We start from the raw sequence: 14317 nt of genomic DNA, 5'->3' as shown, positions 1-14317 counted from the left end.
CTGTGCACTTCCAAAACTCGTTGACCTTCAACATCTGCATCTTCGCTAGCCACTGAAGCGCCGAAGCCAGCAAGCAAGACGTGTGTCCACTGGCAGCTAGTTGTATCTGACACTTAGTAGAAATACCATCGTTATAGACAGCAGGAATATTTTTGTGATGGATTGTTGTATTGTAGAGACCTATGGAACAGGTATTACCAGCAAGTTTGCAATGGGTTTTCGTTGATATTTTTCTGGACATCGAGAAAGCATATGACTATGTACCACGCAGGCATATACGGGAATGTTTGAGACATAAAAAAGTGCCTGATGACATCATAGCACGAGTACAATGATTATATGATGAAACTGAGTGTTGTGTCCAGGTCTAGGATGGAAGGTCAGGTTGGTTTGAAACGAAGAGTGGAGTCCAGCAAAGAAGTTGTCTTTCATCACTTCTCTTCATAATCATAATGGATGAAGTTTTAAAAGCGGTTAAGAGAAAGGATCCAACAACTAATGCCCTGGTTTTTGCTGATGATGTAATGGTATGGGGTGAGACAGAAGTGGAAGTACAAACTAGACTAGATCTCTGGCATGAAACTTTTACAACCTTAGGTCTCAACATCAGCAAAACGAAGACAGTTGGCTTGGTGATGAGTAGAAACTCTCCAATTGTTCATCTAAGAATTGGAGATGAGGAGATGGATATTATAGACAACTTGCAGTATTTAGGTAGTGTTCTGTCATCAGACAAACCATACATCAAGAGATTAGTAACAGAATACAGAAAGCTTCTGAATTCTATCACGCTGTACGTCAAATACTTTGGGATGAAACATTTCCGTTAGTTTCTAAGATCAGCTTGTACAAAATATATCTAGTACCTATATTGACGTATGGCCTGGAAGCAGCAACACTTACTGGACCAGCAAAGAGTCGTCTTCAGGGAACAGAAATGAAGTTTCTCCATTCTTGTCTACAAAAAATAAAAATGGATAAAATAAGAAATGTGGATATCCGACAACAGCATGGATTGGAAAGAAGCTTGCCAGAGACTCTAGAAGTGAAGAGATTGCAATGGTATGGGCACATGAAAAGAATGAACCCTCACAGGACTCCTCGAACAGACTTTGACCACAATGTTCCTGGGAAGAGACCAAGAGGAAGACCTTGTGATGTTTGGGAAAAACAAATAATAAAGGACCTTGAAATTAGAGTTTGAACAAGTGTCACATATATGAGCAGCATCTGTGAATGGATAGAACAAACTGAAGGAGGCTCGTACACAACCGCACCCGGCTTGCTGGAGCAATGAAATGATGATGATGATGATGATGATGATGATGATGATGATGATGATGATGATGATGATGATGAAGCCTGCAATGTAATCCTGAGCTGCTTACTTCCCAGGTGGTATTTAAATTGAAGCCCAACAGAGGTTTAGAAACCATTAAGTTAAAGAATTCTTAATGTTATACATAATGTAATGAAAATTTTAGCTCTACCAAGATCGTGTCCATTGTTTTTTGGTAATGTATGTGATGACTGGAGTTGAGGGTTGTCCATAACCACCCACAATATTTGCAAAAATACATAATTTATATAAGTTCCAATTTTGGTATTTGTTTAGCCCATTTAGAAATAATTACAAAATACATATTTTTGTTTGTTTGTTTGTGTGTGTATTTGTTTGTTTGTTTGTTTGTTTGTTTGTTTGTTTGTTCGTTCGTTCCTTACTATCCATTCATTTAAGGTTTTTTTTTAAATAATTGAGAAAGAGTAGTATTTACAGCATGGGTCATTTTCAACCCCAGCATTTAATTTGATGTTTAACGACATTACTACGTGTTAAATATCCCTTACAAAGCACTAAGACATACCTTTTTTGATAATTTGTCACTATTTAAGAAGAAGAATAAAAGTGATATGTCAGTATTTTATTCTAACTAGAATTAGTTTCAGAACTCTGTCTTCCAGTAAACTCAAAACAGGTTTTATACAGCACTTCCCGAAGCCTACATGCTTGGGACCATTTCTTGAAAATAACTATATCCATTTTGAAATGTCACTTTTATATTACTGAGTGATCATTAATGTGAAAAACTGCATTATACGAGAAAAATAAAATCCAGGCACTATGGGTCATATAAGACCCATTGGCCTTAAGTGGGTTAAGGTATATTTACAAAACAAGCAAAAAATATTTTCATTAGGGTTGTAGGCTGTCTGAAAATTTTCATATATCATTTCCAGGAAAGGCTGAAAAGTTTTTTAGGCTCTTTATATGCATTCCTTGTAGAATTGTGAACAAAATGTAAATATCGCAAGAATAGTTCAAACCTGTACCTTTTTTTTTTTTTTTGCTAGGGGCTTTATGTCGCACCGACACAGATAGGTCTTATGGCGACGATGGGATAGGAAAGGCCTAGGAGTTGGAAGGAAGCGGCCGTGTCCTTAATTAAGGTACAGCCCCAGCATTTGCCTGGTGTGAAAATGGGAAACCACGGAAAACCATTTTCAGGGCTGCCGATAGTGGGATTCGAACCTACTATCTCCCGGATGCAAGCTCACAGCCGCGCGCCTCTACGCGCACGGCCAACTCGCCCGGTAAACCTGTACCTTGCCATTGTGTGAGGGAATATAGGAGTTTCCAAAAAATCCATCCCTGGTGAAATAGCTCTTCAGGGTGGGTTTCTGAATTATCTCCATCAACGTTAAAAGCCCGAAGAACACATACATTTCCTCCCCTATGACTGCCTCCCACTTCCTGGTGCGCGATCTTGGTTTCAAGTGGGGTGCCAAGTATACATCTGCTGCGTACCTATTTGTCTCTCGAACAATTAAATCAATCACTTTGTTGTAAAAGAACAGCAGGAAAGCATCTAAAACAGACTCAAAATGCTTTCTGGTACCTGGCACACCTGTGAAGGGGATCTTTTGTGTGCTCGTAATGAAATCTACTTCTTGCCACAACCAGTGAACAGCAGACAAAGTTATTACTGCTGAAGCTGTTTCTTCTTCATATGCACTGTCTGCCACTTCTGCAGTAACCTTTCGCTATGCATAGTCACGGTTCATATCCTACTGAAATTGTTGCTTTCCAATACATCACTTCCCAATACATCACTTCCACTACTGTCATACATATATTGATTAGGTGGAACCAGTATAGTAGTTTTTCAACTTATATAACATAATTGTCAATATGGATCCAAAATGAAATTTATTTCATGATATATCAAACCAATAATCTCTGCATTTGTAAGAAAATGAGATAGCCTGGCCGTGCTTCTGCGACTGAGTAGCCTCTAGCCTGTGAAGCAAAATATACCTGCAAAGTATTTGCTTCTGTTACGCCCCATTTATAAGTGGCAATAAGTTTATGAAATTAGATATAGTTCTGAAAGCATTCTCGAGATGGCATGAAACGACGTGATACCTTCTCTCATCCTCATTCTAAAGCAACTTCCTTGAAACTCAATAGAGGGTGTTTCATGTTCCATCCCTGATCGATATGAGCCAAACGCAATGTACTGTATATTGGTCAGTTTCGTATTAGTTCTAATTGTGAAACAGAGATGACAGGAGAGTACACAGCTTGTCGATTCATAAGTGAAAAAAGATCCTACGAAGCAGCAGTGCTGCATGTGTAATAGGCGTTCTAACTGCCGCCTTCACCAGCCGTTCATGGTGCGTCGAACTGGCTGAACAAGTATAGTACAATGTATGTACAATATACGTCGAACTGGCTTGAATGGTTAAGTTAGTTGTCATTAATCACGTAGAAATGAGGAATAACTGTGCAGCCGCAAGAAAATATGGTATAACTAAAGCCATTATTCAGCGTTATTTTTCCTTTTGTCACATACAGAGCTCTCGTCCACATCTTACTTTCTGCCCACAACGTGATTACCAATGTGCTCCCTCTCTCTGTTCAATAATGTGGTGCTTTTCTTTAGCTTATAGCGAGAACTCACACTGATCATCTTAAACATATGATATTACTTAAACTTGATCCCATGTAAATGATGCGATATGTACATGGCACTCTTCTTGGATTTGGCAGGAACATACAGTATTTGCCAACAGCGTGAGCAGAAAAGTTCCATCTTCTAGATGTTCATATGTCTGGAGTACTGTATGACTTTGATGCAAATATTACACACACCCCAAATTTCTGCTGCCGTAGTTTGAAAAGAATATGCGGAGATTACCTATTCTACACAGTTTTCACCTCATCATGTCAAGATCAACCAACCATTTCTTTAAAATCTATGCAGTTTCTGATAAGACCTCTTGCTTGGGCATCCTTTTTCTCAATACTTACGGCAGCAGTTAATTTCAATCAGCAGATATTCACAGCATAACTGTAATGCACTTTCATGCTCTGCAGTACAGATCATGACATTTTGAACACTTTTATTTTCTACTGTCGTGCCATATTTGATGTCATTTCAGCATCAGCATAACTGATTTGTTCTAGTAAATAGAATTTTTTTGATCACAACTTGATGATGGAGCTCTTATACTCTAAAAGTTTCTGCTCGTATGTATCCAAAACTGCATTAACGTGATTCGTTGCCACAGAACACAACAAAGACGTTCTGCCTTGTCATTTGGACACACTACCTTTTAATCCTTTCCAACTCAAATTAAAATCTGCTGTTGCTCGCCATCTACTTGTATTTACTCTCAGCTTGCTCCAGTGCTGAACACTTCCATCACCTAAATCATGTGAATAAAACAGTTGTGTGTATACTTAGATATTAAATATGGAATAGAGCCTCCGTGGCTCAGGCGGCAGTTTGCCGGCCTCTTACCGCTGGGTTCCGTGGTTCAAATCCCAGTCACTCCGTGTGAGATTTGTGCTCGACAAAGCAGTGGCAGGACAGGTTTTTCTCTGGTACTCCGGGTTTCCCTGTCATTTTTCATTCCAGCGACGCTCTCCAATTTCATTTCATCTGTCAGTCATTAGTCATTGCCCCAGAGGAGTGCAACAGGCTTTGGCAGCCAGCACAATTCCTATCCTCGTCACTAGATGGGGGCTTCATTCATTCCATTCCTGACCCGGTTGAATGACAGAAAAGAAGCCGAGGATTTTTTAATTAAATATGCAATCTACACATTTTGTCAAATCATCAAATCAAATTCACTAGTCCTTTTTCAAAGTATTGTACTTTTGTTATTAGAATTTATTAATTTTTTAATTGAGTGAACCAACTTACTGAGCAATTCAGACATGAAGAACAACATAAAATGATCCAACACTTTCAGGTTTCTGATGCTGTGTGAGAGGAATTTCATGGAAATAGTTATTATTTACATTCAGTACTTCAGTCATCCATCAGTCACCTTTTCATTTGCATCTCCATCAAAGTTGACAGAAGAACTCTCAGATTCAGATGAAGCCCCATTCTTTTTAAATAAATAGTCACTCTCTTCCAACAGCTCTAAAATTGTATTACTGTACTGCATTTTATAAATACATGGAGAGAACATGGATGAGCTGTAAATTGTGAAATAATATGGAATTCTCGGCATCAACAGTAGTGAAGTGTAATTGTGAGCATTTCCGATAGATGATGGTACCAAATCAAATCATTCATACAAATACCAGCAGTTTTAGATGTCAGGGAAATGTTTAGGTTCATTTGGGCTGTGCCTGATATACGAGCTGTGTGGGGAAAAAAGATGTCGAACTTTGCCCGATTCATGAGGGTTTATGGCCTTGAAATTGTCAATATTCCATTGGTAGTTAAATTTAGATTACCTATTCCCTAACTTATACAAGTCATATTGCAGCATTAATTGTGATCTAAGCGTAAAATTATTATTTGATTAGCATCCCTTCAATTGCTATAAATTTTGAGTTGGGGTGTCATCATTTTGTCCCACAGAAATTCTTTAATGTACTGGAAGCGAATGATGTGGAATTGATGCATTTAAACATCAAATACCACTCACCTCAGCCAGAATCAAATTCGCTATCTTAGGAACAAAAGGATGATGACTAACCAACTGCACTACTGACTTTGGCATCTTCAAGTAAACTCTCCTGGATCTGAATTAGAGGTGCACAGTGATGGTATACCAACCGAGGGCATGTTTGCAGGTCAGTAATGGATAACTTCTGTTCTGGTTTCAGTAATGGAGATGGGAACAACTTCTTAATATTTTTGTTTAAGTTCGCAATTATGTCTGCGTTATCAAAATCTCCACTGAGATAACAGATGTGTATACCATTTAGTGAGTGAATTACAGACTTATCTATCCATTGTTATGCAAATTATTTTACTCCTTAATGGATTCACCATAAGAATAGTTGCTGATTGATAATCCTCAACAGTTGATCTTGAGTTACTCAGGCTTAATTAATCTTTCCATATTAGAGCTAAGTCATCAGCAAATGCCAAGCTACATAATTTACTTAGGCCATTAGTTAGTCAGAATCCATGTTCTAGGTTAATGCTGTTGATTATTAATTTCAACAGACATAATGATCTTGGGCAGCTCCTTGCTTTTATTATTTTATTTTTATTTTGTTTATCCCTACTTCAGTTTCAGAACAATTAATATTTAAATTTATTACTTCTTCCTCCTCCACCTTTCCCAGGTGTGACCTATGTCGCGTATATGGACATGGCCCTTTTTTTATAGCTGAATGCCCTTCCTGATGCCAACCCTGTGTGGAGGGTTGTATGAACAATTTCTTGTGTGTGTGGTGATTGGTAGTATGGTATATGTGTGAGTATGAAGAGGGTAGTATTGAGATAAATGCAAACACCCAGTCCTTGAGCCATTAGTAAAAACCTTTTGCTACACCCACAAGGGATGTACAGCCATTGTGGTCTTCTAAATTTAGCAAATGTTTGAAAACACATCATTAGAGATGAATTATTACATGTCCTGATTGAAGATCAAAACTTCTCTGGTGACATGAGAAACTTTATTGACTGCAAAGTAGTTTGCCCTATGCTCTCTCAGTAATTTTGATAGACCTTACCAGAATATTTCCACAAATAAAAAAATCCAAAGACAAAAAATATCAAGAATCTTCTTAAATCTTGTAGAAATGTAAAGTGCAATCCGCTGACAGAGATACTTGCCACTACCTTATGTTACGTGTCTCTCACAGAGCTGAGTGGATAGAAATACTGTGCTAGTTCCAGTTGATATAACCTTATAGTCATTGTATGCCGATAACAACTGTTCATAATCAACATTAATTTCTTTTCTATTACACTTTGATTTCTTATCAAATTTTCTCAGAGTTAATATTCTTCATTGAACAATAACTTTTGCTTTTACTGCCCTGTGAAACATGCACTTAAGCCACATGACCTACTTGTTCTACCGTAGATACGTCTCTGGTCTCATTCCTAGTATCATATGCTAATGTAGTACAACTGTACACTTTTTTTTTTTAACCTGACATTGATTGAAAATGAACATATAATGCTGATAATTACAGACGATGATGACTCACATTATTATTATTATTATTATTATTATTATTATTATTATTATTATTATTATTATTATTATTATTATTATTACTATAGTCCAGTTCCATGGCTAAATGGTTAGTGTGCTGGCCTTTGGTCACAGGGGTCCCAGGTTCGATTCCAGGCAGGGTTGGGAATGTTAACCGTAATTGGTTAATTTCGCTGGTATGGGGGCTGGGTGTATGTGTTGTCTTCATCATAATTTCATCCTCATCACAATGCGCAGGTCGCCTAGGGCGTCAAATCAAAAGACCTGCATCTGGCGAGCTGAACTTGTCCAGGGACACTCCCGGCACTGAAAACCATACACCATTTCATTATTATTATTAGCTGTGTACTTGTGTACTGTGTACTTGTGTACTGTGTACTTGTTCAGCTGATTGTGTATAGAAAAAAAACCTATGCAATAACTATATTGGAATCAATGGTAGTCTTTCTACCTGGTTGTGTACTTGCATGGAACTTGGAATATCTCCTTCATCCCCATTAAAACTTATATCTTGTAACTAATACATTACCCATTGTTTTCTGGATGAACATTTTAAAGGAGGAATCTTGTCTTATATGTGTGAATTCACAGTTTTTAGAGTTTCTTATATAAGGGAAATTTTAATAATTAACTTTAATTTAAACTTTATATAGGGTAAAAGGTAATGTTGTACCATCATTATACAGGATAGGAGAGAATGATATTTGCAAGGCATATGTGAAAGCCATTTTTAATTTTCAGATATTCTGTAGGTACCATTTTTATTTTTCAGATATACTGTAGATACTGTGATGATACATTGTAAAACATAATATTTTTTATGTAAGGTATCACAACAGGCAAGAACATGCTGCAGTATAGCAGTCACGAGGGCAAATGGCCTGTTGTGACAAATACAACACACCTGGACGAAGGTCAGAATAATAGAATGAATCACAACAAGCACACCAACTGTTTATGTAGCACTTATGCTGCCGCGTGCAGTGAATATGTACGTGTTTACAAACATTTATCATGTATGGAATATAAAGTAAAACATAAAACATTGACTTTTGTCCTTCTGAACAGTAAGAGGATGTTGACAAATTGTAGAAGATACACTTACTACACACACCTCATATTTTCAATATAATTTTCCTTTACACTCTGTGTATTGGTCAGATTGTCCAGCTCCATGGCTACATGGTTAGCCTGCTGGCCTTTGGTCACAGGGGTCCCAGGTTCGATTCCCGGCAGGGTCGGGAATTTTAACCATCATTGGTTAATTTCCCTGGCATGGGGGCTGGGTGTGTGTATTGTCTTCATCATCATTTCATCCTCATCACGACACGCAGGTCGGTTACAGGCGTCAAATCAAAAAGACCTGCACCTGGCAAGCCAGACCCGTCCTGGGATCTCCCGGCACTAAAAGCCATACGCCATTTCATTTCATTTCATTTGTCAGATTGAGCAGATGTGTTTGAAAATGAATTACTAATCTGTTTCAAATGACGATAAATTCGGAGGGTTAATACTTGAACTCATTGAAATTCCTTGTTGGTTACAGTGAAGGTACTCCAGGGTCGAGAAGCATCAGGTCCTTTGAACCGCCGTCATGCTGTATCAAGCTCTCTGTATAGCAAACAACAACTTTATTGTCGAAGTCTTGGCCATTTGTCAGCTGTCTACTGTCTTCTGTTTGACCGAACTGGGAGATATGTTATAACGGTGAGAATAATTTTATTTCTAAAAATATATTTTATCACCTTGCGTTTCCACTTCAAAATTACAGATCCTCATGTTTATATAATATATGCAGTATGTTTGAATGTCAAGGTGTATGGAAGTCTTGGTCATATTCAGGGTTCAAATGTGAAATGACAAAAATAAATATAAACATGAGTGTAACAGATTGCTCAGAAGGGCTTTGGATCAGTTAAAAGTGGAAGATAATTGTATTAAATTAGTTGTCTTTAAATGTCTCAATATACCACTGTTTATTCAAGAACATGCAAAATCAGAAGGGTAAGAAAACTGTACACCACAGATACAGAAAAACATTAGAATAATTACACTAGCCAACATGATTTTGCAGTAAAATAGAAAATATGTTTAGAAAAAATGAAAATCGATGTCCTGAGTCCGAAAATGATGTCATTTTATTTTGTATCAGTCTAGTTTTGACACAGTTCTCTTCTGCATTCATAAGATGTAACAATGAGAGATGTTCTCATGTAACTCACTGTGGAATAATAGTGTATTAGGATCAAGGGAGCGAAACATGTGATTATTCCCGTGTGTGAAGATGGCAGATCGAGACATGAGCAAGGGCCGAAGTTCTGAGTTCTGTTGTCTAGAAATTTAGATACGCAATATTAAGAGCACGAGGAAAGTTGGATTGCAGATGAGACAGAGTAGAGTTGTTGTCTCAGACCACTTGTATAAACAGAAGTGCTTTAAACCCCAGTTCTTATCTGATGTTTATGTTGGGCTGTCATACCTTTTCGCCGGGCTGAGTGGCTCATACGGTTAAGGCGCTGGATTTCTAACCCCAACTTGGCAGGTTCGATCCTGGCTCAGTCCGGTGGTATTTGAAGGTGCTCAAATACGACAGCCCCGTGTCGGTAGATTTACTGGCACGTAAAAGAACTCCTGCGGGACTAAATTCCGGCACCTCTGCATCTCCGAAGACCTTAAAAAGTAGTTAGTGGGACGTAAAACAAATAACATTATTACATTGTCATACCTTTTCAAGATAGGAATTGTGCTAGCTGCCGAAGCCTGTTGCACTTCTCTGGGGCAATGGTTAGTGACTGACATATGAAATTAAATTATATTGGAGTGTTTTGCTGGAATAAAAAATGACAGGGAAAACCAGAGCACCCAGAGAAAAAAGGGTCCTGCCACCACTTTGTCCAGCACAAAAAATCTCACATGGAGTGACTGGGATTTTAACCATGGACCCAGCGGTGAAAGGTTGGCGTGCTGCCACCTAAGCCATGGAAGCTCTATTTCATATTTATAATCTGTGTAAATATACAGTATACACAACTGTTTTATTCACATGATTTAGGTGATGAAAGTGTTCAGCACTGGAGCAAGCTGAGAGTAAATACAAGTAGATGGCGAGTAGATGTGCTGTACATCTCGGTTTTTTTTGTACCTCTTGAAGTGTCATATGATAAGAACAAAATAACTTGTTCATATACTGTTTGCCTTTGCAGATGGATTGGACTCAACATGATCTGTGTATGTGTCATTGTGTCAGATGATTTGTTTTCTGTCACTGACCTAGGCTGATCTCAAGAACATATATTGCCGTATTACATACTAAACTCACTCCATATCTAAGGGGTGACTCAGAGAAGCTTTCATGTCATTTCAATTACTTTCTTTTAGCGATACTTTACATAACTAAAATTTTCAGACCGAGCTTGATAGCTGCAGTCGCTTAAGTGTGGCCAGCATCCAGTATTCGGGAGTTAGTAGGTTCGAACCCCACTGTCGGCAGCCCTGAAAATGGTTTTCCGTGGTTTCCCATTTTCACACCAGGCTGTACCTTAATTAAGGCCACGGCCGCTTCCTTTCCACTCCTAGCCCTTCCTTGTCCCATCATTGCCATAAGACCTATCTGTGTCGGTGCGACGTAAAGCAACTAGCAAAAAAAATTTTTTCAGATAAATCAATTGTAAATTGTCACAGCATTTATGATATCTTCTAATCTTTGTTATTTTAATCGGTTACTATCTTCAAACTCCCCATTCCATATGGAATAACCCAGTTTTTATTAAAAGGTGTTTTAATACAAAATCTCTCATTTCTACAGGAGTTATAGTAAAAGGGTATAGATAATAATGTCGTTAGGGATGGAAATTCCACCCGAATGAGCACATGGAGCATACTGATGCCAGACAGCTGGTTGTACTAATTGTGTAATTAAGTATGCTAAATTTTATTGCTGCATGTCATGGTCCCAACACAAACCTTCCTGCACAAAGAAGTTATAAGATACGTGCCTGTGGTGGAGAGGGGCCCCAGGGGTCTTAAACTGTCGGAACTGCTGGGATATTTTACTTTCGGTTGTAAAGGTGGTCTGGATGTTTTAACCCTTTGCCGTTCCCCATTTAAAGGCAGATGCCCGGCCATAATTACCATGTTTTCTGACAGAGTCCTTTAAATTTCAATAGACACAGCAACATAAATACCATCCTTTAAAAGAAAATAACTAGAAGTCAAACGAATAAATATATTAATGTAATTTCTTCTACATTTCCTACCTAAATAATTAGTGCATATGAATGTGTACTCACCCTAATTTTGAATATCTACATTTTGCTCATGATGGTATTCCAAAAAGCACCCCCTCCTGCACAGTGGTAGATTGCGCTGCTTATATTTGAATGTTGTTTGTTTACCTCTCCCAGATGCTGCCCTAGTTTTAATTTGTAAACACAAAGCACACACTTTGGCATAACCAGGTATCTTCACAAGAGAATGAAATACTTCAGGGGATGGACAGCCGATGGGTAAACTTATTTTCCTGTCCGTATGTTTGCGGGACGTGAAGTTCCCGATCAGCTGTTGCACCAAGTTGCGCCGGAAGTTCAGCTGTCTGTTTTCATAAGCTGTGAGAGCTGGTCGGTTACTTATATCATAAAGAATGAAACTGTTCGCAACGCACACATTGATCACAAAATGAAAAATAAATTTCTACCAATTTTTAGACGATCGCCCAATTTTGTAGTATTCTCTTTTCTGATCACTTATGTCCACTCCACCCATATGTTTTGTGTAATTTATGACAGTATGAGGACATGTAATTTCTATTTCTTCATTGTCTTTGTTACGGAGTTATCCGTGGAAGGCAGAGGTGAAAGAAGGTGCGGGCTGGAATGGGTCTAAGTACAAAGCTGAAAGATTAATTAAAATTTAAATAAAAGTTATATTTTCAATAGACAACCAGATTTAACAAATTTTCACTAGGTGAAATAACAATGAAAAATCAGGTACAATTATAACTTTACAAACGAAAGCACAAGTTAAGGGGTCTTTACAAATTCTGGCTTCGAGCCTCAGTTACACAATCCTTGAGCTACTAGCTCAACATTACCAAGGTACACTCATATATTCAAAGGGCAGAAAACCCCTTCATTCAAGGAGCACTTGCTCCCAACTTTTAACCTCAAGCCTCCCAGAGGCACTTTTCAAACACAATAAAGAGCTGACCCGCTCTCAATTTTTTAAGCCTATTAAAGGCAATACCAGACTTTTAAAAAACTTGCCATCGAGGCACAACTTACAAGAATTAAACCGGGGTATCTCGTACCCAGCCTACAGGGCCTTAAAAGAAGAATAATAGGTTAATTAAATGGCACAAAATACCATGATGAATGGAGGCGTTGCTTGCACTCCTACATGAAACTTTATAAAACCTAAGGGGCACTAGGCCGATGATGATACAGGGGCTATTCCCAAACTAGGGAGGTGACTCGTATAAGAAAATTTTAATACATTAAGAGTAGAAAATCAGTTATGAAAACATAGTCACCTCAACTCAAAATGAAGGAGAGCTCGAGAGGGTAAAGAACTCTCTATCCCCGATTTACAGTTAAATAATAAGAAACTTTTACATAAGCTGGCACTAAGTTACATTTTTCGAAAGGTAGGTTACATTGAAAAAGTTTCGGACCTTCCCCGAGGGCTAAACTGCTGAGCTAGCAGGAAATAAAGATGTTAAAAAGGCCATTACCTTCTAGAAGAGCTGCTGGGGGATGAAAGAGGCGCTTCCAGCCTCCTACTATACTTCCATACACTAAGCTAGATGTTGTACGAGTGGCTGAGAGCCAGGAAAATCAGCAGTTTTTATACTTTCGGGGAAGATTCGAGACCTTTCATGAATGATTAAGACACACCCACAGTCATTTATTGGGTAGCTTACAGTTACACATCAAAATTGAGGAAGAAGAACGCCATTGGCTGAAAATTAATGACAGAAATTTACAATTGGCTAATTTCAAAACTGGCGGAAAGAAAGATTAATATTGCCAACCCACAAATGAAAAAACAACATTTAGTAAAGAACAAACTTATAAATACAAAATATCTTCAAGAAAAGTTCCTTCACTTCGCACCAGGGTGCATGATCATAGTTTTTGATAGAGACATCTGTGAGAGAATGTCCACACTTCTTGATAATTAGTAAACAAAAGTAATTCAAAATTAACACAGTGACATCTTCTGATAGACGGTTGAATTAATTCAGTTTTAAAGTTCAGAGTTTCAGCTATAGAGGAGTACTTTAAGGCGGAAAATTCAAATGTGCGGCGTATAGGTGTACCAACCGGTACAGCCTTTACTGGTTTTTTGTTTCACTGTACCATCATTCACAGAATCTGAATTTGTTGACTGCATAAGAACAGCATGTTTATCTTGCCAGACTGTTGCTGTTACACCCTCATTTTCCATTTTCCTACATTCTCCCCACTTAAGTTTCAGCTGTGCATGTTTCCTAAACTGATCAGGCCAACCCTTTGTATTTACCCTCATTGTCGGACAACTATAGGTGTTATGGATATAATTTCATCAGTTTTGCAGAACTGAAAAAATTATCAAAGTAAACGTGATGCCACTTTCGCCAGTATGACTCTGTCAGGTGTAAAACCACCTGCTCTCCTAATAGTAAATTAAAATCTGGTTCCGTGTTTCTTTCTTCCCCTTGTAAATTTCACATTTCAGAAGGTAGCCATTTCTTCTGTCAGCAATATCCCATGCTTTGATACCCCTTTTGATAGGTTTCCCTGGGAGGTACTGTTTCAAGATAAATCTTCCCTTGAAACCTATCATAGCTTCATCTACTGTG

General features: G+C 38.1%; 1 protein-coding gene across 1 annotated transcript in view; it reads left to right on the top strand.

Moving 5' to 3' along the window:
* BRWD3 (bromodomain and WD repeat-containing protein) overlaps positions 1-14317 on the top strand; it is a 242942-nt gene that overhangs the window by 29507 nt on the left and 199118 nt on the right. The window contains exon 7 of the mRNA XM_067143342.2: positions 9026-9186. Within this exon, the coding sequence (XP_066999443.2) occupies positions 9026-9186 (161 nt within the window). The remainder of the gene's footprint in view (positions 1-9025; positions 9187-14317) is intronic.

This window comes from Anabrus simplex, chromosome 3 (genome assembly GCF_040414725.1).
Source record: "Anabrus simplex isolate iqAnaSimp1 chromosome 3, ASM4041472v1, whole genome shotgun sequence".
In the NCBI taxonomy this organism is placed as follows: Eukaryota; Metazoa; Arthropoda; class Insecta; order Orthoptera; family Tettigoniidae; genus Anabrus; species Anabrus simplex.
Note: the sequence above shows the minus strand (reverse complement) of the source record. Positions and strands in the feature narration are given on the sequence as shown.